This window comes from Enoplosus armatus, chromosome 19, assembly GCF_043641665.1.
Source record: "Enoplosus armatus isolate fEnoArm2 chromosome 19, fEnoArm2.hap1, whole genome shotgun sequence".
In the NCBI taxonomy this organism is placed as follows: Eukaryota; Metazoa; Chordata; class Actinopteri; order Centrarchiformes; family Enoplosidae; genus Enoplosus; species Enoplosus armatus.
The window spans coordinates 18538446-18554759 of record NC_092198.1 but is presented as its reverse complement, the minus strand read 5'-3'; the positions used below and the strand labels follow the sequence as shown (position 1 = coordinate 18554759).

At 41.8% G+C, this 16314-nt stretch overlaps 1 protein-coding gene across 1 annotated transcript; it reads right to left on the bottom strand.

Annotated features, from left to right (window-relative positions):
- Positions 1–764: 764 nt before the first annotated feature.
- On the bottom strand, positions 765–14744 carry LOC139302695 (dihydropyrimidinase-related protein 5-like). Its single transcript, XM_070926399.1, has 14 exons — positions 14634–14744; positions 12929–13078; positions 7055–7213; positions 5944–6123; positions 5600–5668; positions 5195–5239; positions 5027–5102; positions 4771–4927; positions 4514–4655; positions 4251–4393; positions 3930–4137; positions 3077–3254; positions 2902–2983; positions 765–1037 (listed from the first exon to the last, which is right to left on the bottom strand). Exons 1-14 carry the CDS (start codon positions 14742–14744, stop codon positions 1034–1036), a joined length of 1704 nt encoding a protein of 567 aa, XP_070782500.1. The 3' UTR covers positions 765–1033.
- Positions 14745–16314: the final 1570 nt, after the last annotated feature.

The following is a 16314-nucleotide window of genomic DNA, read 5'->3' as shown; positions in this document are numbered from 1 at the left end:
CTCCTTCTCAGTTTACCCTTTCTCACTGACTTTGAATGAAAGTTCACGTATAATTTTGCCAAAGCATCAAGATAAATATCACCTATATTAGTATTAGGTGTACTAGGAAGAGGTACTCAGATTGTTTACTTAAGTAAGGGTAAAATACTCCGTTACAAGTAAAAGTCCTGCATAAAAGTATTTAAAATATACTCAAGTACCAAAAGTGAAAGTACTCATCAGAAAAAAAGTGCAGAAAAGTACAGCACTTGAGTCGTGTACTTAGTTACTTAAACAAACAAATTCCACCCCTTTGAAGTTATTTATTTTCCAGTCACTCTTAATATTTCTATTCTTGCAATCTGTAACACAGATGTACCTTTCAGTAGTTTTAATGAAGTAATATTGTGACATAGATTCACCTTTCTGCGCAGTTTTCTTGCACCCTCATTTGTACTTTGCATCTCCCTTTATTTAAAATGTTTGACTTATTCTTTCATTATATTATTTTTTATTTTAGTATGCATGTACACATAGTATATTTATCTATGCAGAGCATCTTGCGCTCGTGATGAAGAGCTTTCCTGATCTTTTTGTGCTTTTTCTATTCTGTTAATTAATCATTAATCTTTTGCTAAATTGTACTTTTCTCTTTTACATAATACAACCGTGACCACAAATCTCGGCGTTTCAAAAACAAGGTGACACACGGGACGAATCAAGATGTTATTTTTCTCACTTTATTCTTTTGCCGTTACTCTTGTGGTAAGAAACAAGCAGCCACTTACAGATTCAACAGGTTCACTGTCCAACACAACGAGAATCTACAAACACACACACAGCCACTGACCAGTCACAGTGCCTTCAAAACAACAAAACCATCCAACAATAAAATAACGTCATTAACGTCGGTAATCGTAAAAAAACAGCACCAGTTGTTGTGAGCCTGTGGGCGTTCAGGAGACATTTCGCTCCTCCGTCTCCATGTGGTGCTCTTCATGCATGGGTGTGGGGTGTGGCACAGGGGGTGATTCACATTGGCACATTTATTCCTTCAACTAAAAAACAAAAAACAAAACATACATCCTAAATATTTAGTTCACAGACAAGAAGAAGACGTGATCATGTATAAATATAATACTGCTAGGCAGGAATGAGACATCATCAGAAGGTGAGAGGATCAGCGGTTTTATTCAGTCTGTGCAGCTCAATCTTCCTGCTCTGTGGAGACACACTGCTCTAATAACATTCCCATTTTACTTTCCTACCAATAGGAAGTTTGCTTTCCAAATTGTGGTCCATGAGATGCTACTGAAACACAACAGTGTAATATAATTTCTTTCGGTTACTTTTGTGGCCCTCTATGGACAATCTGGGGCCCCATTTATCTGTACGTATGGAAAATATATGTACTTCGACCCAGGCAATCAGATTTATTAGATTCCTCTTGTGTTTGATGCTGTGCTAACATTTAAAACCATTAACGTTCAGGAGTGTGTAACAAGCCCCTAGTGGTAGAGAAGTCACAGATAAACCACTCGCCAAATTAGATACACACAGGCTGTCCATAGGATTATCTTTTCAGGTTTCATTTGAATCTGAGCTGAAAGACATTTTAATGCTTTGTGATATAAACCTTTTCTTTTTCTTTATGTAAATGAGTCTGTTCATGCTAATTTCAATTCTATCAAATCCTTCTTTTGCCTATGGTCAGTTTATTATGTACATTGTGATAAATGAGGCTCCTGATGTTTTTTCCAACATCTCCTGTTTTCACTCAGAAGGCTCTAAGTGATCTCTCCGGTGAATAACGAGGCGCTGCATTCAACTTTATTGATTTAAAGCCTTATTCTTTTGTTCTGTATTATCAGTAGCAAAGTCACAGAAAGCTTTTCCGTCTTGTTATCCCCACTGTGATCTTAAAATCACAAACTCTTCATCCTTCCTTTAAGAAACTGAACTGACTTCTCTTCAGTCTTCTAGCACTTTGCAAGGTCTATAGTTACCACGTTTCCATGACAGAAATGCCTACATTTAGCTGTTGTGGGATCAGTACTGGGACCAGCATTCTAATCCCAGGTCAGCCCACAGGTTGTATACTTCTGTAATTCAGTCTATAGACCCTGCTACATTGCAGGTGAGGCAGGGATGTTTCTGGTATATGTGAGTGTTGTTTCAGTCAGAGGCAGTGAAAACGTAAGGATGGATAAGGTCAAGTCTGACTCTATCGAGAGAGTGTAGCTGTAAGATCACACGGTGTTCGAAGCAGTTGGATTTCACCACCACACAGAACAGTTCATCCATTGGAAATAAAAACACTGTTAGAGGAACCCACGGTGCAGCAGGAAGCCGAGCACAGTGGGTGTTTAATCACAAACAGAATCCACACACATCTTCGTATGAGTCTAAAGCTATGGTGTCTACAGTGTGCTGTATGTTTGTGTGTGTGACAGGGGTATAATAGATATTTCACTGAATCCAGTTCTACTATTTTTAAACAATTCAGTCAACATCACGTCAGTTCAAACCATAAAAAACTGTACTGGTTTTGATCTCTCACAGTTTGTTTAGTTTGCGTTTCTTCGCGGGATATGAGCAGGGTGGTAATGGGCAGGCTTTGTCAATGTTAGTAAGATCAGCTTGAATTTGGCAAAACATTTTAAATTCATAGATAGCCCTTCACTCTCGTGTAATTAATCAGGTCAGTCACTCCAATTAAGACACAAATTAGATTTGTAAAAGTCACTTTGGCAGATCACTGATCATCAGTTAGGTCTTCACCAATCACAGACACATGCTTGAATTTATTTTTCCCTCTTAACTTTAATCCTGTGATTGAAAATCAGTGCAGTTTTCCTGGTTGCTCAGAATTATACAAAACAAGGAGAGTCGGACGGATGAAGTTCCAGCGCCAGCGATTACCAGATACCGCTGGAGCGACCGCCGGGTGGGGCCAGGATCCGAGCTGAGGATCTCTTCGGGATGTGGTCATCGACCTGAGACCCTGAGAGAAAAACACAAATGCTTCCTTCAGTCTGACCAGTTATGAGGTTTTTTATATAGTGACCGCAATGATATTAGTTTTATTGCAGCCTACCTGAGAGGCTAAAGGAGGACTCATGGAGGTCTCGGACTCCCTGGTGCACCCGAGGACAGGCTTTGTTGGGAGACTCTCCGTCTATGGGGCCCAAACCGAGCTCCTTCTTCATCGCGTTTGCCACCTTGGCCACATCACCAGAGTAGGGGTCCCTGACAACCCCTTTATAAGCCTGCGTCTGAAACAGATAGGAGGAGGAGGAAGAGGAGGTGAAACAATAAAAACAGTTTACACACACATAGATTGGAGTCTGCATTTAATCCATTTTTAATCATGCTAATCGTCATCAAACTAAAATGAGTTCATGACTTGGATCTCTGATTAACTTTAGTGAGCTGTCCTCTTCATGATGTAACATGAGCACAAGCTTTACCATCTGGTGTTCTTGGCTAGAGGCCGTATGAAGTGATAGATACAATAATAATAGTCTTCGAATGAGATAATATCCAGCACATATATGAAATGCAGAAAACATAGAAAAGTAATTCTCATAAGCTGGCTGCATAAACTATCTAGGGTACCTAAAACAGAGCAGAACCAAACCCTGCAGAGGCTGGGATGGAGGAGGTTTTTGCAGACAGCAGCAGCAGAAAAACAGTGTCAGCACACAAAGAGAGGATGAGCATTAAATCCTTTATATAAACTGTCAAATCAGTGCAGTTAGACACAGTATGATGGGTGTGTTTACAGTAGGTTGGCTGTAAGCTGACACAGCACAGCACAGCATGAGCCCCGGTGCACTGTCAGAACTACTTAACCTATTGAGAAACCTTTAGTGACACATTTTGATTCAGTCTTTATAAAGTGATCAGAGGACAGACGCACAGATGTGAATGAATGAAAGTGAACCCACCTTTTCTCTCTGCACCATCTTCTTGTAGAGGTAGTCAGGGAAGGTGCGCTGCGGGTAGAACTTTCCGGAGCCCTCGGCACACATGAACACACCGTTCTCACACACCAAGCGTCCTCGGCTGATGGTGACCAGGGGAACGCCGTGGCAGCGCACCCCCTCGTACAGGTTGAAGTCTCCGCCCTGCACCTGAGTGCTCACAGAGATCGTCCTGCGCAGACAGATGGGCCGTTTATTGCGTTTGTTCTGCACTAAATCGAGCAATAATGACGAGCGACCTGTGCTTGTGAGCCACATCTTCATGTTGTAAGTATAACTGCGTACCTCGTTGCATCTGGGTCCCAGACCACCACATCAGCATCAGCCCCAGGGATGATACGACCCTTGCGTGGGTACAGGTTGTAGATCTTTGCAGCGTTAGAGCTCGTCACTGCCACAAAACGGTTCTCATCCATTTTTCCAGTAACCTGCAGGAAAAATACAACGTTAATTTTTAGCTCATGTCAGAAGATACGAAACCTAACACTTATAATTACAAATACGTGTGTACATATATATAATGTGTGTATGTGTGTGTGTGTACGTACCACTCCCCTCTCCCAAATGACACTCATCCTGTCCTGGACTCCAGCGACTCCATGAGGGATCTTGGTGAAGTCCTCCTTGCCCAAAGCTCTCTGCTTGATGCTGAATGGACGGTGCTCTGATGCCACAACACTCAGAGTGTCACTGGAAACAGGATATGCATGTTTGTGTAAATTATCATGAATCATTGACCTCCTGTATGATAAAATAATATATTTGACTTCTTACAAGTACATGTACGTCTGTACTAAACACATACTTGCCCAGCAGGCCCATGAGGAAACTGGGTGTGTTGGGGTCGAGGCGGAGAGGAGGGACGATTACGTGGGCGGCAGCATGAACCCAGTCCTGGTGGTAGTACTGCATCCCATTCAGCACCGCGTGAGCTACTGTGGTCTCTGCATGGACCACCTTACCTGCAGAGACAGGACAGAAAGAAAACAAAGGAGGAAAGTGGTTTGTTACAAGAAGATCATCTTCTTTATCATCATCTACCACTTTTTATTGCAACTCACCTTGCATCTTAGCAGCAGCAATCATGTCTCCAGCAGACATACTGGACACATTCACCAGGTAGATCGGGCAGCGAGCCTGCAATCACAAGTGCATTCATTCATTTATCACTGACATACAGACACCTGCACACAGACAGGATGTTAAAATCTGCTTTAGCATCTGTTTACCCTGTTGGCGATGGTGACGGCTCTGTGAGTAGCCTCAGACTCCAGCTGCAGACAAGAAGAATGAGACATTTGTGTGTATTTAATAGTTATTTATACATACGGTCTTTATCCTGAGCTTCAACGCAAAGAAACTACAACATGTGTATGGTCATGGTCAGCTTATTTCTCCTTATGGGAATTATACGTTTCACTGTAGACCAATTAGTGAGGAAAGTTAGATCTTTGTGTATCACATGTACCACCTTTTGAACCAATTTAACATGATGGAGTCTTTTCAAGACTCAGCAACATTTTGTGGATACAAAAAGAAAATAAAACTTTGCTTTTGATGTAACCTCAGAAGGGCTAAATATCTAAATGAAAAAGAACTGAGTGATAAAACCCGTAAATAACCTGTAAATTTACCTCCTCTGGTCTACTGATCTCAATACCCTCCGGTCCACTGATGCCCAAATCCAGAGCTTCTTTGGCACTCTAACAACACACACACACACACACACACTTCAACATAAGTTCAATTTTGTAATTGCTTCCTCAATATTTAAAACACACAGATGATCACAGTGTCTAAAATGTCAGGCATGCTATTACAATAACATACAAATATCCAGCAATGAATGAACTTTTCTTTATAAGAGCAACATTTACTTTTATTACTTTTTTTACTGTGCTGAACATCTCTCATTAAAAGGAGAATATGGTGGAAGTGAATTTGTGTGTGTTAGCTGGAGTGTTTGTGGGATGTGCACCTCTGCCACCAGCTCTCCGTTCTCAGCGTGGACGCGAGCGATGGCCCCGATGTCCTTACAGGTCTGCAGCGTCTGGTAGAGCTCCGAGTCCCTCAGCATCATCATTTCTTTGTAGGCCATGAACATCTGGAAAGAGTTCACTCCGTGCTCCCTCACCAGGGTCTCCATCTCATCACGCACCTGATCGCAGGACAAAGGTCGGGGGGTCAAGGAGCTGGTAGCCAATCCCTTTTGAGGACTGATAATGTTTTGGTTTGTATTGGCAAAGGCTGACAATGAATTGTGTTAGCCAGTGTGAGTGTGGGTATGGAGGGAGAAACTGTGTGTGTGTGTGTGTGTGTGTGTGTGTGTGTGTGTGTGTGTGTGTTATATGGGGCATGATATTAGCTTGGAGAGCAGCCAGAATGAGATCATATTGCTTTTACATTGGTGAATATCACAGTCGCACAGAAACATTCACCACCATTTAATTCACTCAAAATGCAGTAAACTGACACTATATAGTGTTTGCCAGAGTAAATACCTAAAGCCAAATACCAAAGCCATTGAAGCTGAAACTATGAATCGATCATCAGGTTTTGGACTGTTGGCCGGACAAAACGAGACATTTGAAAACATACGAATTGTCTGACATTTAATAGACCAAACGATTGATCAATTAATCGAGAATAACTGCCAGATTCATTGATAATGCCAATAATCCTTAGTCCCTAGCCCTAGTTGCCATTATATCATGGCATTACAAGGATGTCGAACAGTGGCATTGAACATTTTACTATATATAATAAGATGTGGCACGCGCACAAAGTCAGCAGATGATACGGCACAGATATTAAAGCCAAAGGCTGAATGAGGCACATTGACTCATACAATCTGCCTAATGTGCCCAGTGAGCATGTGTGCTAACCTAGTTCATGCTAGGTTTAATCTAGGTCATTACACATTTCACCCATAAACGAAAATGATGATTTGGCAGCTTTATTATTCATTCCAGCGAGGGTAAAAGCTCGAGGAGCAAAACAGCAGAGAATGATATCCGTTTATAAAAGCCTTTCCATGCTGTTCGCTGGTCCTGGTACAGCTCACATGTGAACCCTTCTTTGGGTCTTACCTTTGGTCCCCACCAAGTCACCCCGACGTGCAGAGCGTAGTCGCAGCACGCCTTGGCGTCGGCCAGAGCTCGGCATTTCTCGTACGCGTCCAGCAGGGAGCAGTGTTGTTCAGGCAGGACCAGAGCCATCACCATGGTGGTGCCACCCATCAGAGCCGCCTGGGTGAGGAGAGGTGAGTTAGGGAGGAAGGAAGGACGGAGGGAGACAGAGAACATGGGAGGCAGAGGAGGAGAGGAGAGATTTATTAGAGATGAGAACAATGATTCCACTGTAAAGCACATAGACACTGTTTGTCCTGGTGACAATGAGCAGTAGTCACCAGGACAAACAAACAGTGGTCCTTATGAACTGTTCCCTCATCATCACACCGTCTACTTGTTACTAGTTGTATAAAGACTGATGCACAAAGACTGACTTTCCTATTCACATCAAAAAACACTTCACCAGTTACTGGCAAGAAAGCCTCAGAGAGGCCTTTTTGTTCTTCTGTTATTCTGTATACAATTTATTTTAAATGTCTGTTTTCTGTGTGTTTCTGGAAGATGTCTTGTTATATTGATGTTGATGTTTGATGTAGAGCAGTGCCTTGTAATCCCATGTGGAATGGGTCAAATGAGCATATGAACAACAGAAATAAAACCTGCTCACACTAAATATCCTTTATTGTTGAGTGTAAAAAATCTACCTTTATCTAAGACACAATTACAGAAAATTGCAGCATCAATTATCAGTGACTCTTGACGATTATGTGATATCTCAAAATCAAAACAACCGATGAGGAAATATGAGGAGAAGAAGAAGAGGGTGTGACTGCTGAGGAAAGGGACAAAGTGGAGAAGAAGGAAAGTTATGGAGGAGGAGACAGAGAAGAATGAGAGGAAGGACGGAAGAAGAGGATGACATGCTGGAAAACTGATGAAGTGAAGGGAGTGGTCTGCTGTGACTCGTCTCAGTCGGCTGAATGGTAAATGCACTTTTTGTGTAGCCATGACAACAGATACTGCTCAGCCATGCCTGTCGCATGTCCCCACCCTCCTCCTCCTCCTCCTCTTCCTCTCCATCCAAAATTGCATTCAATATCCTCTAACAGGGGCTAACAGGGATATTGCACTGAGAAGAGATGGGAAAACAGGCAATAATCATTTATGAAGCAGGAAATCAACAGAGAGAGAGAGAGAGAGAGAGAGAGAGAGAGATACAAAAAAACAAGTAACATGCACCACACAGACTTTATAAATTCATTTTCAGTTCAGTTAAGTCCAAATCAAATCATTTCTGCAACATAGCCTGAATGAAATGTTACTACACTTGAACACAACTCTGATTTATGTGTCAGCGTGGAGTCATTGCTCCAGATTCCAGACAGAAGGGGGCAGGGTCAACTGTTTTTGAGTGACAGCTCCACCGGCCAACGAGCAATCAGTTTCCCATTACCATAGTAACCAGTCCGAATCCTCATCTGCAGCATCAGCATCGAAGGTCTGCATATGTGTGTGCATGAAGAGCGTAGCGCCATTGATCACTGTCAGCGGGTGTGTGTCAAAGATCAGGGGGCATGGACACAGCTGGGGATTGTGGGACTTAATTAAAATGTACTGCCAGTACACTTATCCATAAAAAAAAAAAGGACTGTGTGAGTCAGAAAGAGAGACAGAAACAGGTGAAGGGAGGAAGTCATGTGCATGTGTGTGTGTGTGTGTTTGGTATACTGAGCATTGTAACTGTGCATTTTCATCAGTGTGAGGGTTGAAGAGGCCAGCAGCAGACTTTGCTCTGCTAAGCTGGAATAAAGAAACTGTCTGCAGGATGAAACGTCTTCCATGCTGCCTTGTTTCTTCTTTTTAGGCTGCATCTGTAACCACAACCACCAAAGAAACATCTAATTTTAGACTGTTCTAAATTACAAATCCGCTAAAGAGATCCAAGAAGTACCGAATCACCAGTGACAGGCAGTTATCGCTCGTAATACATAATCAGTCCATTTTTGCTCTGATGAAACAGTTTGTAACTGCTGTTGCTGAGCAGAATGAAACCCTAAACCCGACGTAGTGTAGAACCCAGGCCAGTTTTTATACATTTCACTTGCAAAACCGTCAGATTTTAGTCCTTCTTTAACCTTTTCACCCAAATCCATCATTACACAGGCTTGTGAGTTTCCTTCACACCCACAGAATTTTATCTTTGATTCTCATCAAGATGCAGATCTTACTTTCCTTACTACTTAATATAAACATCATACGTTATGTTAATAGAAACTACACTATTAAAATATTTCTTTATATATATGGTGTAGGTGATTCTAAGAGCAGATAGCGCGTTTATCCTTTTATAATATGCCATCATATCATCTACATGGTATTTAACAGCTCTCTTGTGAAGCCACAGTAAACCTGACATGCTGCACTCCCCCCTTTGGTTCCTTAAACATATTACTGATCTTCGACAGCACAGCTAAAGTGGATGGTGACACATAAACCCCAAATAGTGTTTTATCATGAATCCCCCACTCTATTAAAGACCCCCAATCCCTACTGTGAAGATAATCTCTTGAAAAGAAAGTAAAACAGACAATGAAGACATTTTCAAAGGGTGAAAATGTGCATCTGTCGGTATGTTTGAGCAGGAGAATGTGAAGTACGCACAGTCAATATGGTATGATATGGAAAGAAAACTATACAATACCAATTTTTACAACCAACTTGTCATTTGTGATCAAGCTGAAATACCAAACACTCACTGATTCGCTTTCTAACTCTCTTTTACATCCGTGTAAATTGAAACACTAGGGGGTATTAAACTGTTAGTTGGACAAAACGAGCAATTTGAAGTAGAGTTGAAATGATTATTCAAAGTCCATTGAAAATAATATGTGTACTACTACTACTAGCAAATATGTGGATAATCGATGAATTGCTTAAGCACAACAGACAAGCATTAAAATGGTTCCGACTTTTTAAATGTGAGTATTTGGTGGCTTTCTTTGTCCTTTATTATAGTAAACTGAATATGTTGGGGTTTTGGACTGCTGGTTAGACAACACAGACATTTGAACACGACACATTGAGCTTCAGGAAACGGTGATGGACATTTCTCACAATTTCCTGAGAAAATTGCCAGTAGATGAGTACAAAAAAGTGACATGTTACTGTATGTATGAAAGAGGGGGAAGAGTCTGAGTGAGACCCGACTAATCTGAGAGGATGAGGGGATCTCTGTATGTTAGACTCTGGGAGAGGCTATCAGTGTCAGACAGATTACCACTGCAGCTCTCTGATCAGCCCGTATCAGCACCTCTCATACTTCACATTACAGCTGAACACCTGACATTCTTTCATACCCTCCTCCTCCTCCTCCTCCTCCTCCTCATCTCCCTCTGCCTGTCCTGCCTGCAGAGACATTAAAGCTATCTCTGCAGTGCCTGCTGGGAGAGATACAGAGCTGGTCTGCAAATATCTAAGCTGAATATTTGTCCACTCTGAAATTCTAATTTGAGGGATATGATTGATCAGTGCTGCTATGAAGACTGATTATTACAAATCTGACTGATTATTAGAACATCTGGGAGAAGCAGTGGCTACACGTCTGGAAGTAAAAAAACAACAGCTGACTGTCTCATAGTAACCTACCATAGAAAACAAACTTAAAACACTGTTCATTTTAGCTTGATTATAAGATGTAATACCTTTAACAATTCCTACGCCAACTCCCCTGAAACCTGCTAACTCTCACCTTCCCGTCTGGTAGGAGATTTGTAAAATAACTGCAAGGTCTCTATATACGGTCTCTCTATATATACACATACAGGGTTTAAACAAGCCTAAATCTTGTTAAAAAGTGAATGTTTTTAGATGTTTAAATAAGCATTTCTATGACTATATTGAACAAAATGGGTATATCTAACATCTATTAAAGTTAGGTGTGCGTACAATACAGCTCAATAAAAGATGCGCAAACACACGTACAAACAGGTCAGTATCTACACTGCATGTTCTTCCTGTCACATTTCCCTGTTATATAAATCGCCCTCCTCCTGCAGCTCAGTGTGAGCCTGTACCGGAGGGGAGTAGTGGGTGAGACAGAAGGGGGTGAAGCAGAGGAAACAGTGGGGGGGAAGGAAGGAAAGCGTGAGAGGGAGCAGACTGTTACAAAATGACGGGAGGAGGGGGAAGAGGATGCGGAGAGAAATAGTTTTGGGGTTCATCGCGATTGCACATGAGCCGTTGCCGCAGTAACGCAGTCACCATAGAGACCACACAATGCTACCATGGTCACGCGTGCACACACATTTGCTCCCTCTGATTTCCACAGTAAGAGTGGGGGTTAGTTGCCATGGCAGCACGTTTAGCGGGTAGGGGTTTGCGATTGGGGGGTTGCTGGAGTAAAGCTGGCATACGGACGGTTCAATCCCCCCCAAATTCCTCTCAGCCGTCTTCAGTTGGCATTCCATTAGACCTCGTTTCACTGAGATACAGCACTGCGGAGGTTGTATCATTCGCCACAAAATCTTCCAAACGCAGTGGCAGTTTTTCGAAGAGGAGAGACACGAGAAGTTCTTCTCCAAACATTCAATTGCTCTGCTTGGAGGGCAGTAACAGCACTGAAGAGAAAGAAAGCAAATGAATGAATATCATGACGACTAAAAGCACTTTTAACGTTGATACATGTCTCGACTTCTGTTTCAGTATTGAAAGTTCTTGTTAAATGGTCTAGCTAATGTTAATTACATTGGAGCGTAGGGCTGAACAATTAATGTTTGGAAATTTGAATCCAAATTTTAAAAAAAGTGCAGTTTTTTCATTACTAAGAGGTTTACTTTTCTTTATCTGACATATGTGAAAAAAAAACAGCAATAACAACACGCAGCTACATCATTTTATATCTTGTATAATATTACCACCAATACAGGCCTGGAGTTTCATTTGTATAATATTAACAATAATTGCCTTTCTTTGCCCACACAAATCTCAACATGATAAAAAATAGAAGGAACATTTTGCCCGAAAACATGTTCTCTTGGCATTACAGAATTGAAGTCCAAGCACTCTTCAGGTACTCTTTATCCTCTCCATAAACTCACTCATCTTCTGTGGACCCGGTGGTGCGATGATGATTTTGTGAATGTGATGAATTGTTAGACGTAGTTCACCGAGCAAATCACATAAGAAGCTAAATTGGTCCGAAAAGCACAATTGCAGTTAATTCACTTTTTTAGACGACACTTTGTTTGATCTTTACTCCCAGCTCACATCATGCATAGCGACTGCCACGCCTTTGCACACCCAGTGGACGCCCATGACTTAAACCCCCCCAGTGATAAAAATGTGTCAGGCAACAACAACAACAAAAACAGCCCACAACATCCTCCGATATATACCGCTGCAGGCAACAATTACACTCGAATTTTTGGGGGAATTTTTAAGTCTGCTAATTATGAAGTCATCCTCTCTGCTCTGAGTCTCAGGGGATCAGGGGAAAACATGCAGAGCATCCACAGGAAATGAACTAATAAACACGAATACGAATGAAGACTGAACAGCTGTGTGTGTGTGTGTGTGTGTGTGTGTGTGTGTGTGTGTGTGTGTGTTTGTGTTTGTGTGTGTAATAGGAGAAGTCTTTGCTTTCAACCAGAAACGTGCGACAGCTGCTGACAGGGTTTGCTTCCTATCGGACCCGTGTGAGAGCACACGTGGTCATTAGTCTTGATGAACGTATGAAGCTGAAGATTTGCATGTAGACAAGACAGAGAGTGAGCGAGAGAGAAAGTATGTCTGTGTATGACAGCTGTCTCTGGATTCTTCATGTGTTTAATCACAGGCATGCCGACGAGCCCAGTCATAACACAGTCCTGTGTGTGTGTGTGTGTGTGTGTGTACCTTGGTCCCACTGTAGAAGTCTTCCTGAATGCTTGCGTTCATGAAAGTGTCCTGCAGGTGCACGCTGGTGTCTATTCCGCCCGGCAACACCAGCTTTCCAGATGCGTCAATCACCTTAGCCCCGCCTGGTATCATCAGCTCCTTTCCAACCTGCCACGAGAAACACAAGCACACAACTTTATTAATATGTGTTTTGTCCCCATAACATCCACAGAATACATAATGACTATAAAAGGGCATTGGTGTATGGGTCAATGTACTCTTAATGTAGTCCATTCAATTATGAACAGAGACTGAGCGGCCATATTAAAGAGGAGCAATAAAGGCTTCTGTGGTTAAGACAGATGTTTTACATGGCACATTAAACCACAGTGAGTGCTTGATTCTGATGTGTAGATTTGGTCCAGACTGGAATATCTCAACAACTATTGGATGGACTGGCACAACATTCGGTGCAGACATTAATGGCTGAGTTCAAGATCAATACTCTGGTGATCCCCTGACCTTTCCTCTAGCGCCACCACAAGGTTGACTTTTGTGGTTGTGAGTGAAATGTCTTTTCATACTGAAACAGATAGCATGATAAGGGCTGTAACTTTAGAGTGAAATGTCTTGACAGCTTCTGGTACACACATCAATCTCCTCCTCAGGATGAATTGCTCTAACTTTGGTGATCCCTTAACTTCCATGTAGCGCCACCATCAGGAAAAAATTGAGAAATTGAAAATCTGACCAAATAGCTGCAAAGCTAATGGCATTCCCATCAGCCTGAGCTGTACTTTGTGTTTGGTGCTAATTAGCAAATCTTAGCATGTTAACCTGCTGAGATGGTGAGAAGGTTAACCATTATACCTGCTAAACATCAGCTTGTTAGCATGCTGACACTAGCTTTTAGCTTAAAGCACCGCTGTGTCTAAGTACAGCCTCACAACTGGAGACTCGTGGTCTCGTATCAGGTGACCGTTCCACCCTCACTCATCACCTTCCTATATTTATTTCGAACTGTAAGGTTACTCATTTCAGCTGTTAATAGGCTATGGCTCCTCCTACATGCTCGAGTAGTAAATGTTTACTGCAAAGTTGACTAAGAGAGTGCCAACACATACGCTACAGATGAGAGGAAGTATCAAGGAGCTGGATGAGAAATGACACTCTGCTTCAGTTACTCAGTTATTATTTATCTGAGCATGGTAATATACCCTCTTAAATTACTCTTAAAACCTTGTTTCAGCTACAGTATCATTCAAAACTAAGGCACCATTTAATGGTTAACAAAATGGCACCCACTGACAATACTGTTGTTGTGATGGAAATAAGCACTGACAAACGTGTATGAGAAAGCTCACGTTGAGTGTTTTAGTACAGCTGAGCTTTCAAGGTTTCTGAGTCAAATCCACCCTCTTCACATAAACCGATGCTTATTTCCATGACAGCGTTCTGTGAGCTAATTATAGCGCTCACTATCATCACGTAGAGCCACGGAGTTCACTGGGTGGTTCATTGTCTTCATACTGTATTATTGTGAAATGAGTCACACTAACAGCTGGGGACACACTGGACAGTGAACGTGTGGGTCAAAGTGTGTGTGTGTGTGTGTGCATGACAGACAGAGAAATAAAGGATGTAGCATAGGTTTTAATGTGTGTTATCTTGTGAGAATGCGTGGACCTGAGCGAAAATGCATTTGCGTGCAAATGTGGTCTACCTGCTGAATGATGCCGTTCTCAATGTAGACATCTGCTTCCTGGGTGAAGTCATCATTGACCACCTTACCTCCCTTGATGAGGATACGCATCGACCCCATGTTGGCAGCCATAGACCTACCAGAGCAACGAAAAAGACAGTATCAGTATTACATTGCAAAGGTGTAGATCATAATGTCGACGCAGAGCTTGAGTTCTGTACGGGCTGCTTCTTGCAGGGAAAAAGATGGGAAATAACCAAGACAGTGTTGCTGCATGACTCATTAAGCATGTTTGAGTGGCAGCCCAACTAGAAACCACTCGTTTCTTTCAGCTCTGAACACTGCTTTCACAAGACCGTCCAATGTTTCTGTGCACAAATGCATTTCATTTTACCTAATGCTAACCATTACATGCTCCGTCCTCCCCCACTCTTGACTTCACCCGTTTGTGAGAGATGCAGCATACCAATACAGGAAGATTGAGCCTTAAAAAACAAGGTACTGTTTCAGTGGAGACAGACCAGCATTATTAACAAAAACGGTTCTCATCATGACAGAGAAACAGAGCCATTTGAAAACCGAACATCACTCTCTGTGACAAAGAGGTAGATGGGAAGATCGAGCCAGGTCAACAAAAACAGTCCTGACGGAGAGGGAAACGAGGGACATGTTTTAGTGCCTTGTCACATAAGATATGTAGATATATCCTCTATGAAAAAGTTTTCCCTCATTGAAAAACAAATTAGCATGCTGCCTCTGATCTCCAAAACATAAGGGGACAATCATCCATAATTACATCAGTCTGCTCATCTTGTATTTTCTGCTGAGTTACAGTTTCTGACACATTTTCTGTCTTTCTGTCTCCGGAGACAGAAAAACGTCCTCCAAGCTTTTAGTGTGTTGGCTCTGTCTATGAAATATTAAGAGGGGAGCAGAGGATCTATAATTTACAAATCTATTACAGTATCTGTGGGAATATAACAGATCCACAGAGCTCTGCAAGATGTGATGGAAAGGAGAGGCTTCATAAAGTAATAATACCTGCTTACTGACCACCTGGTCTTACTAGCTTTATGAACTGAATCACACGGGAGGTATTAAATGACCAGTATTTACAATGATCTGCAATTTCCCTACTAAAGTTTGATGACAAGGAATCACAGATAACTGCTGTTTCTAGTGGGCAGGTTAGACATGCTATAACAGACACAACTGTCTAGAGCTGAAACGATTAGTCAATTAACCAATTAGTCGATTGACAGAAAATAACCAGCCTAACTAATGACATTTTGATCATCGATCGTTTGCTTGTAAGTAATCTTTCAAGCTAATATTCCAAACGGAAAACAAACTTCTTCTTTTAGAAAACCTTTATGGACATTTTTCACTACTTTCTGGCATTTTATAAATGATGACAAACATTAATCGATAATGAAAATATATGCTGGCTGCAGCCCTGCTTTAATATACTTTCTAAAGCAAGGTGAATTCTAATTATCCTACAGGGCTTTTGGTGAAAAAACATGGGACTAATTGACCTAATTTCAGACATTTCTACTGTATGTTGCACAATGAGCACTTTTCAGAATAAATGCCTGGTGGTGTTAGTGTCCCTGCCCCCTCCTTTACAAAAGATAATGATAACTTCTGGCAATGGTAATTTCAGGTTGTGTTAGTTACAGAACACGTCGCACTCAGTTTA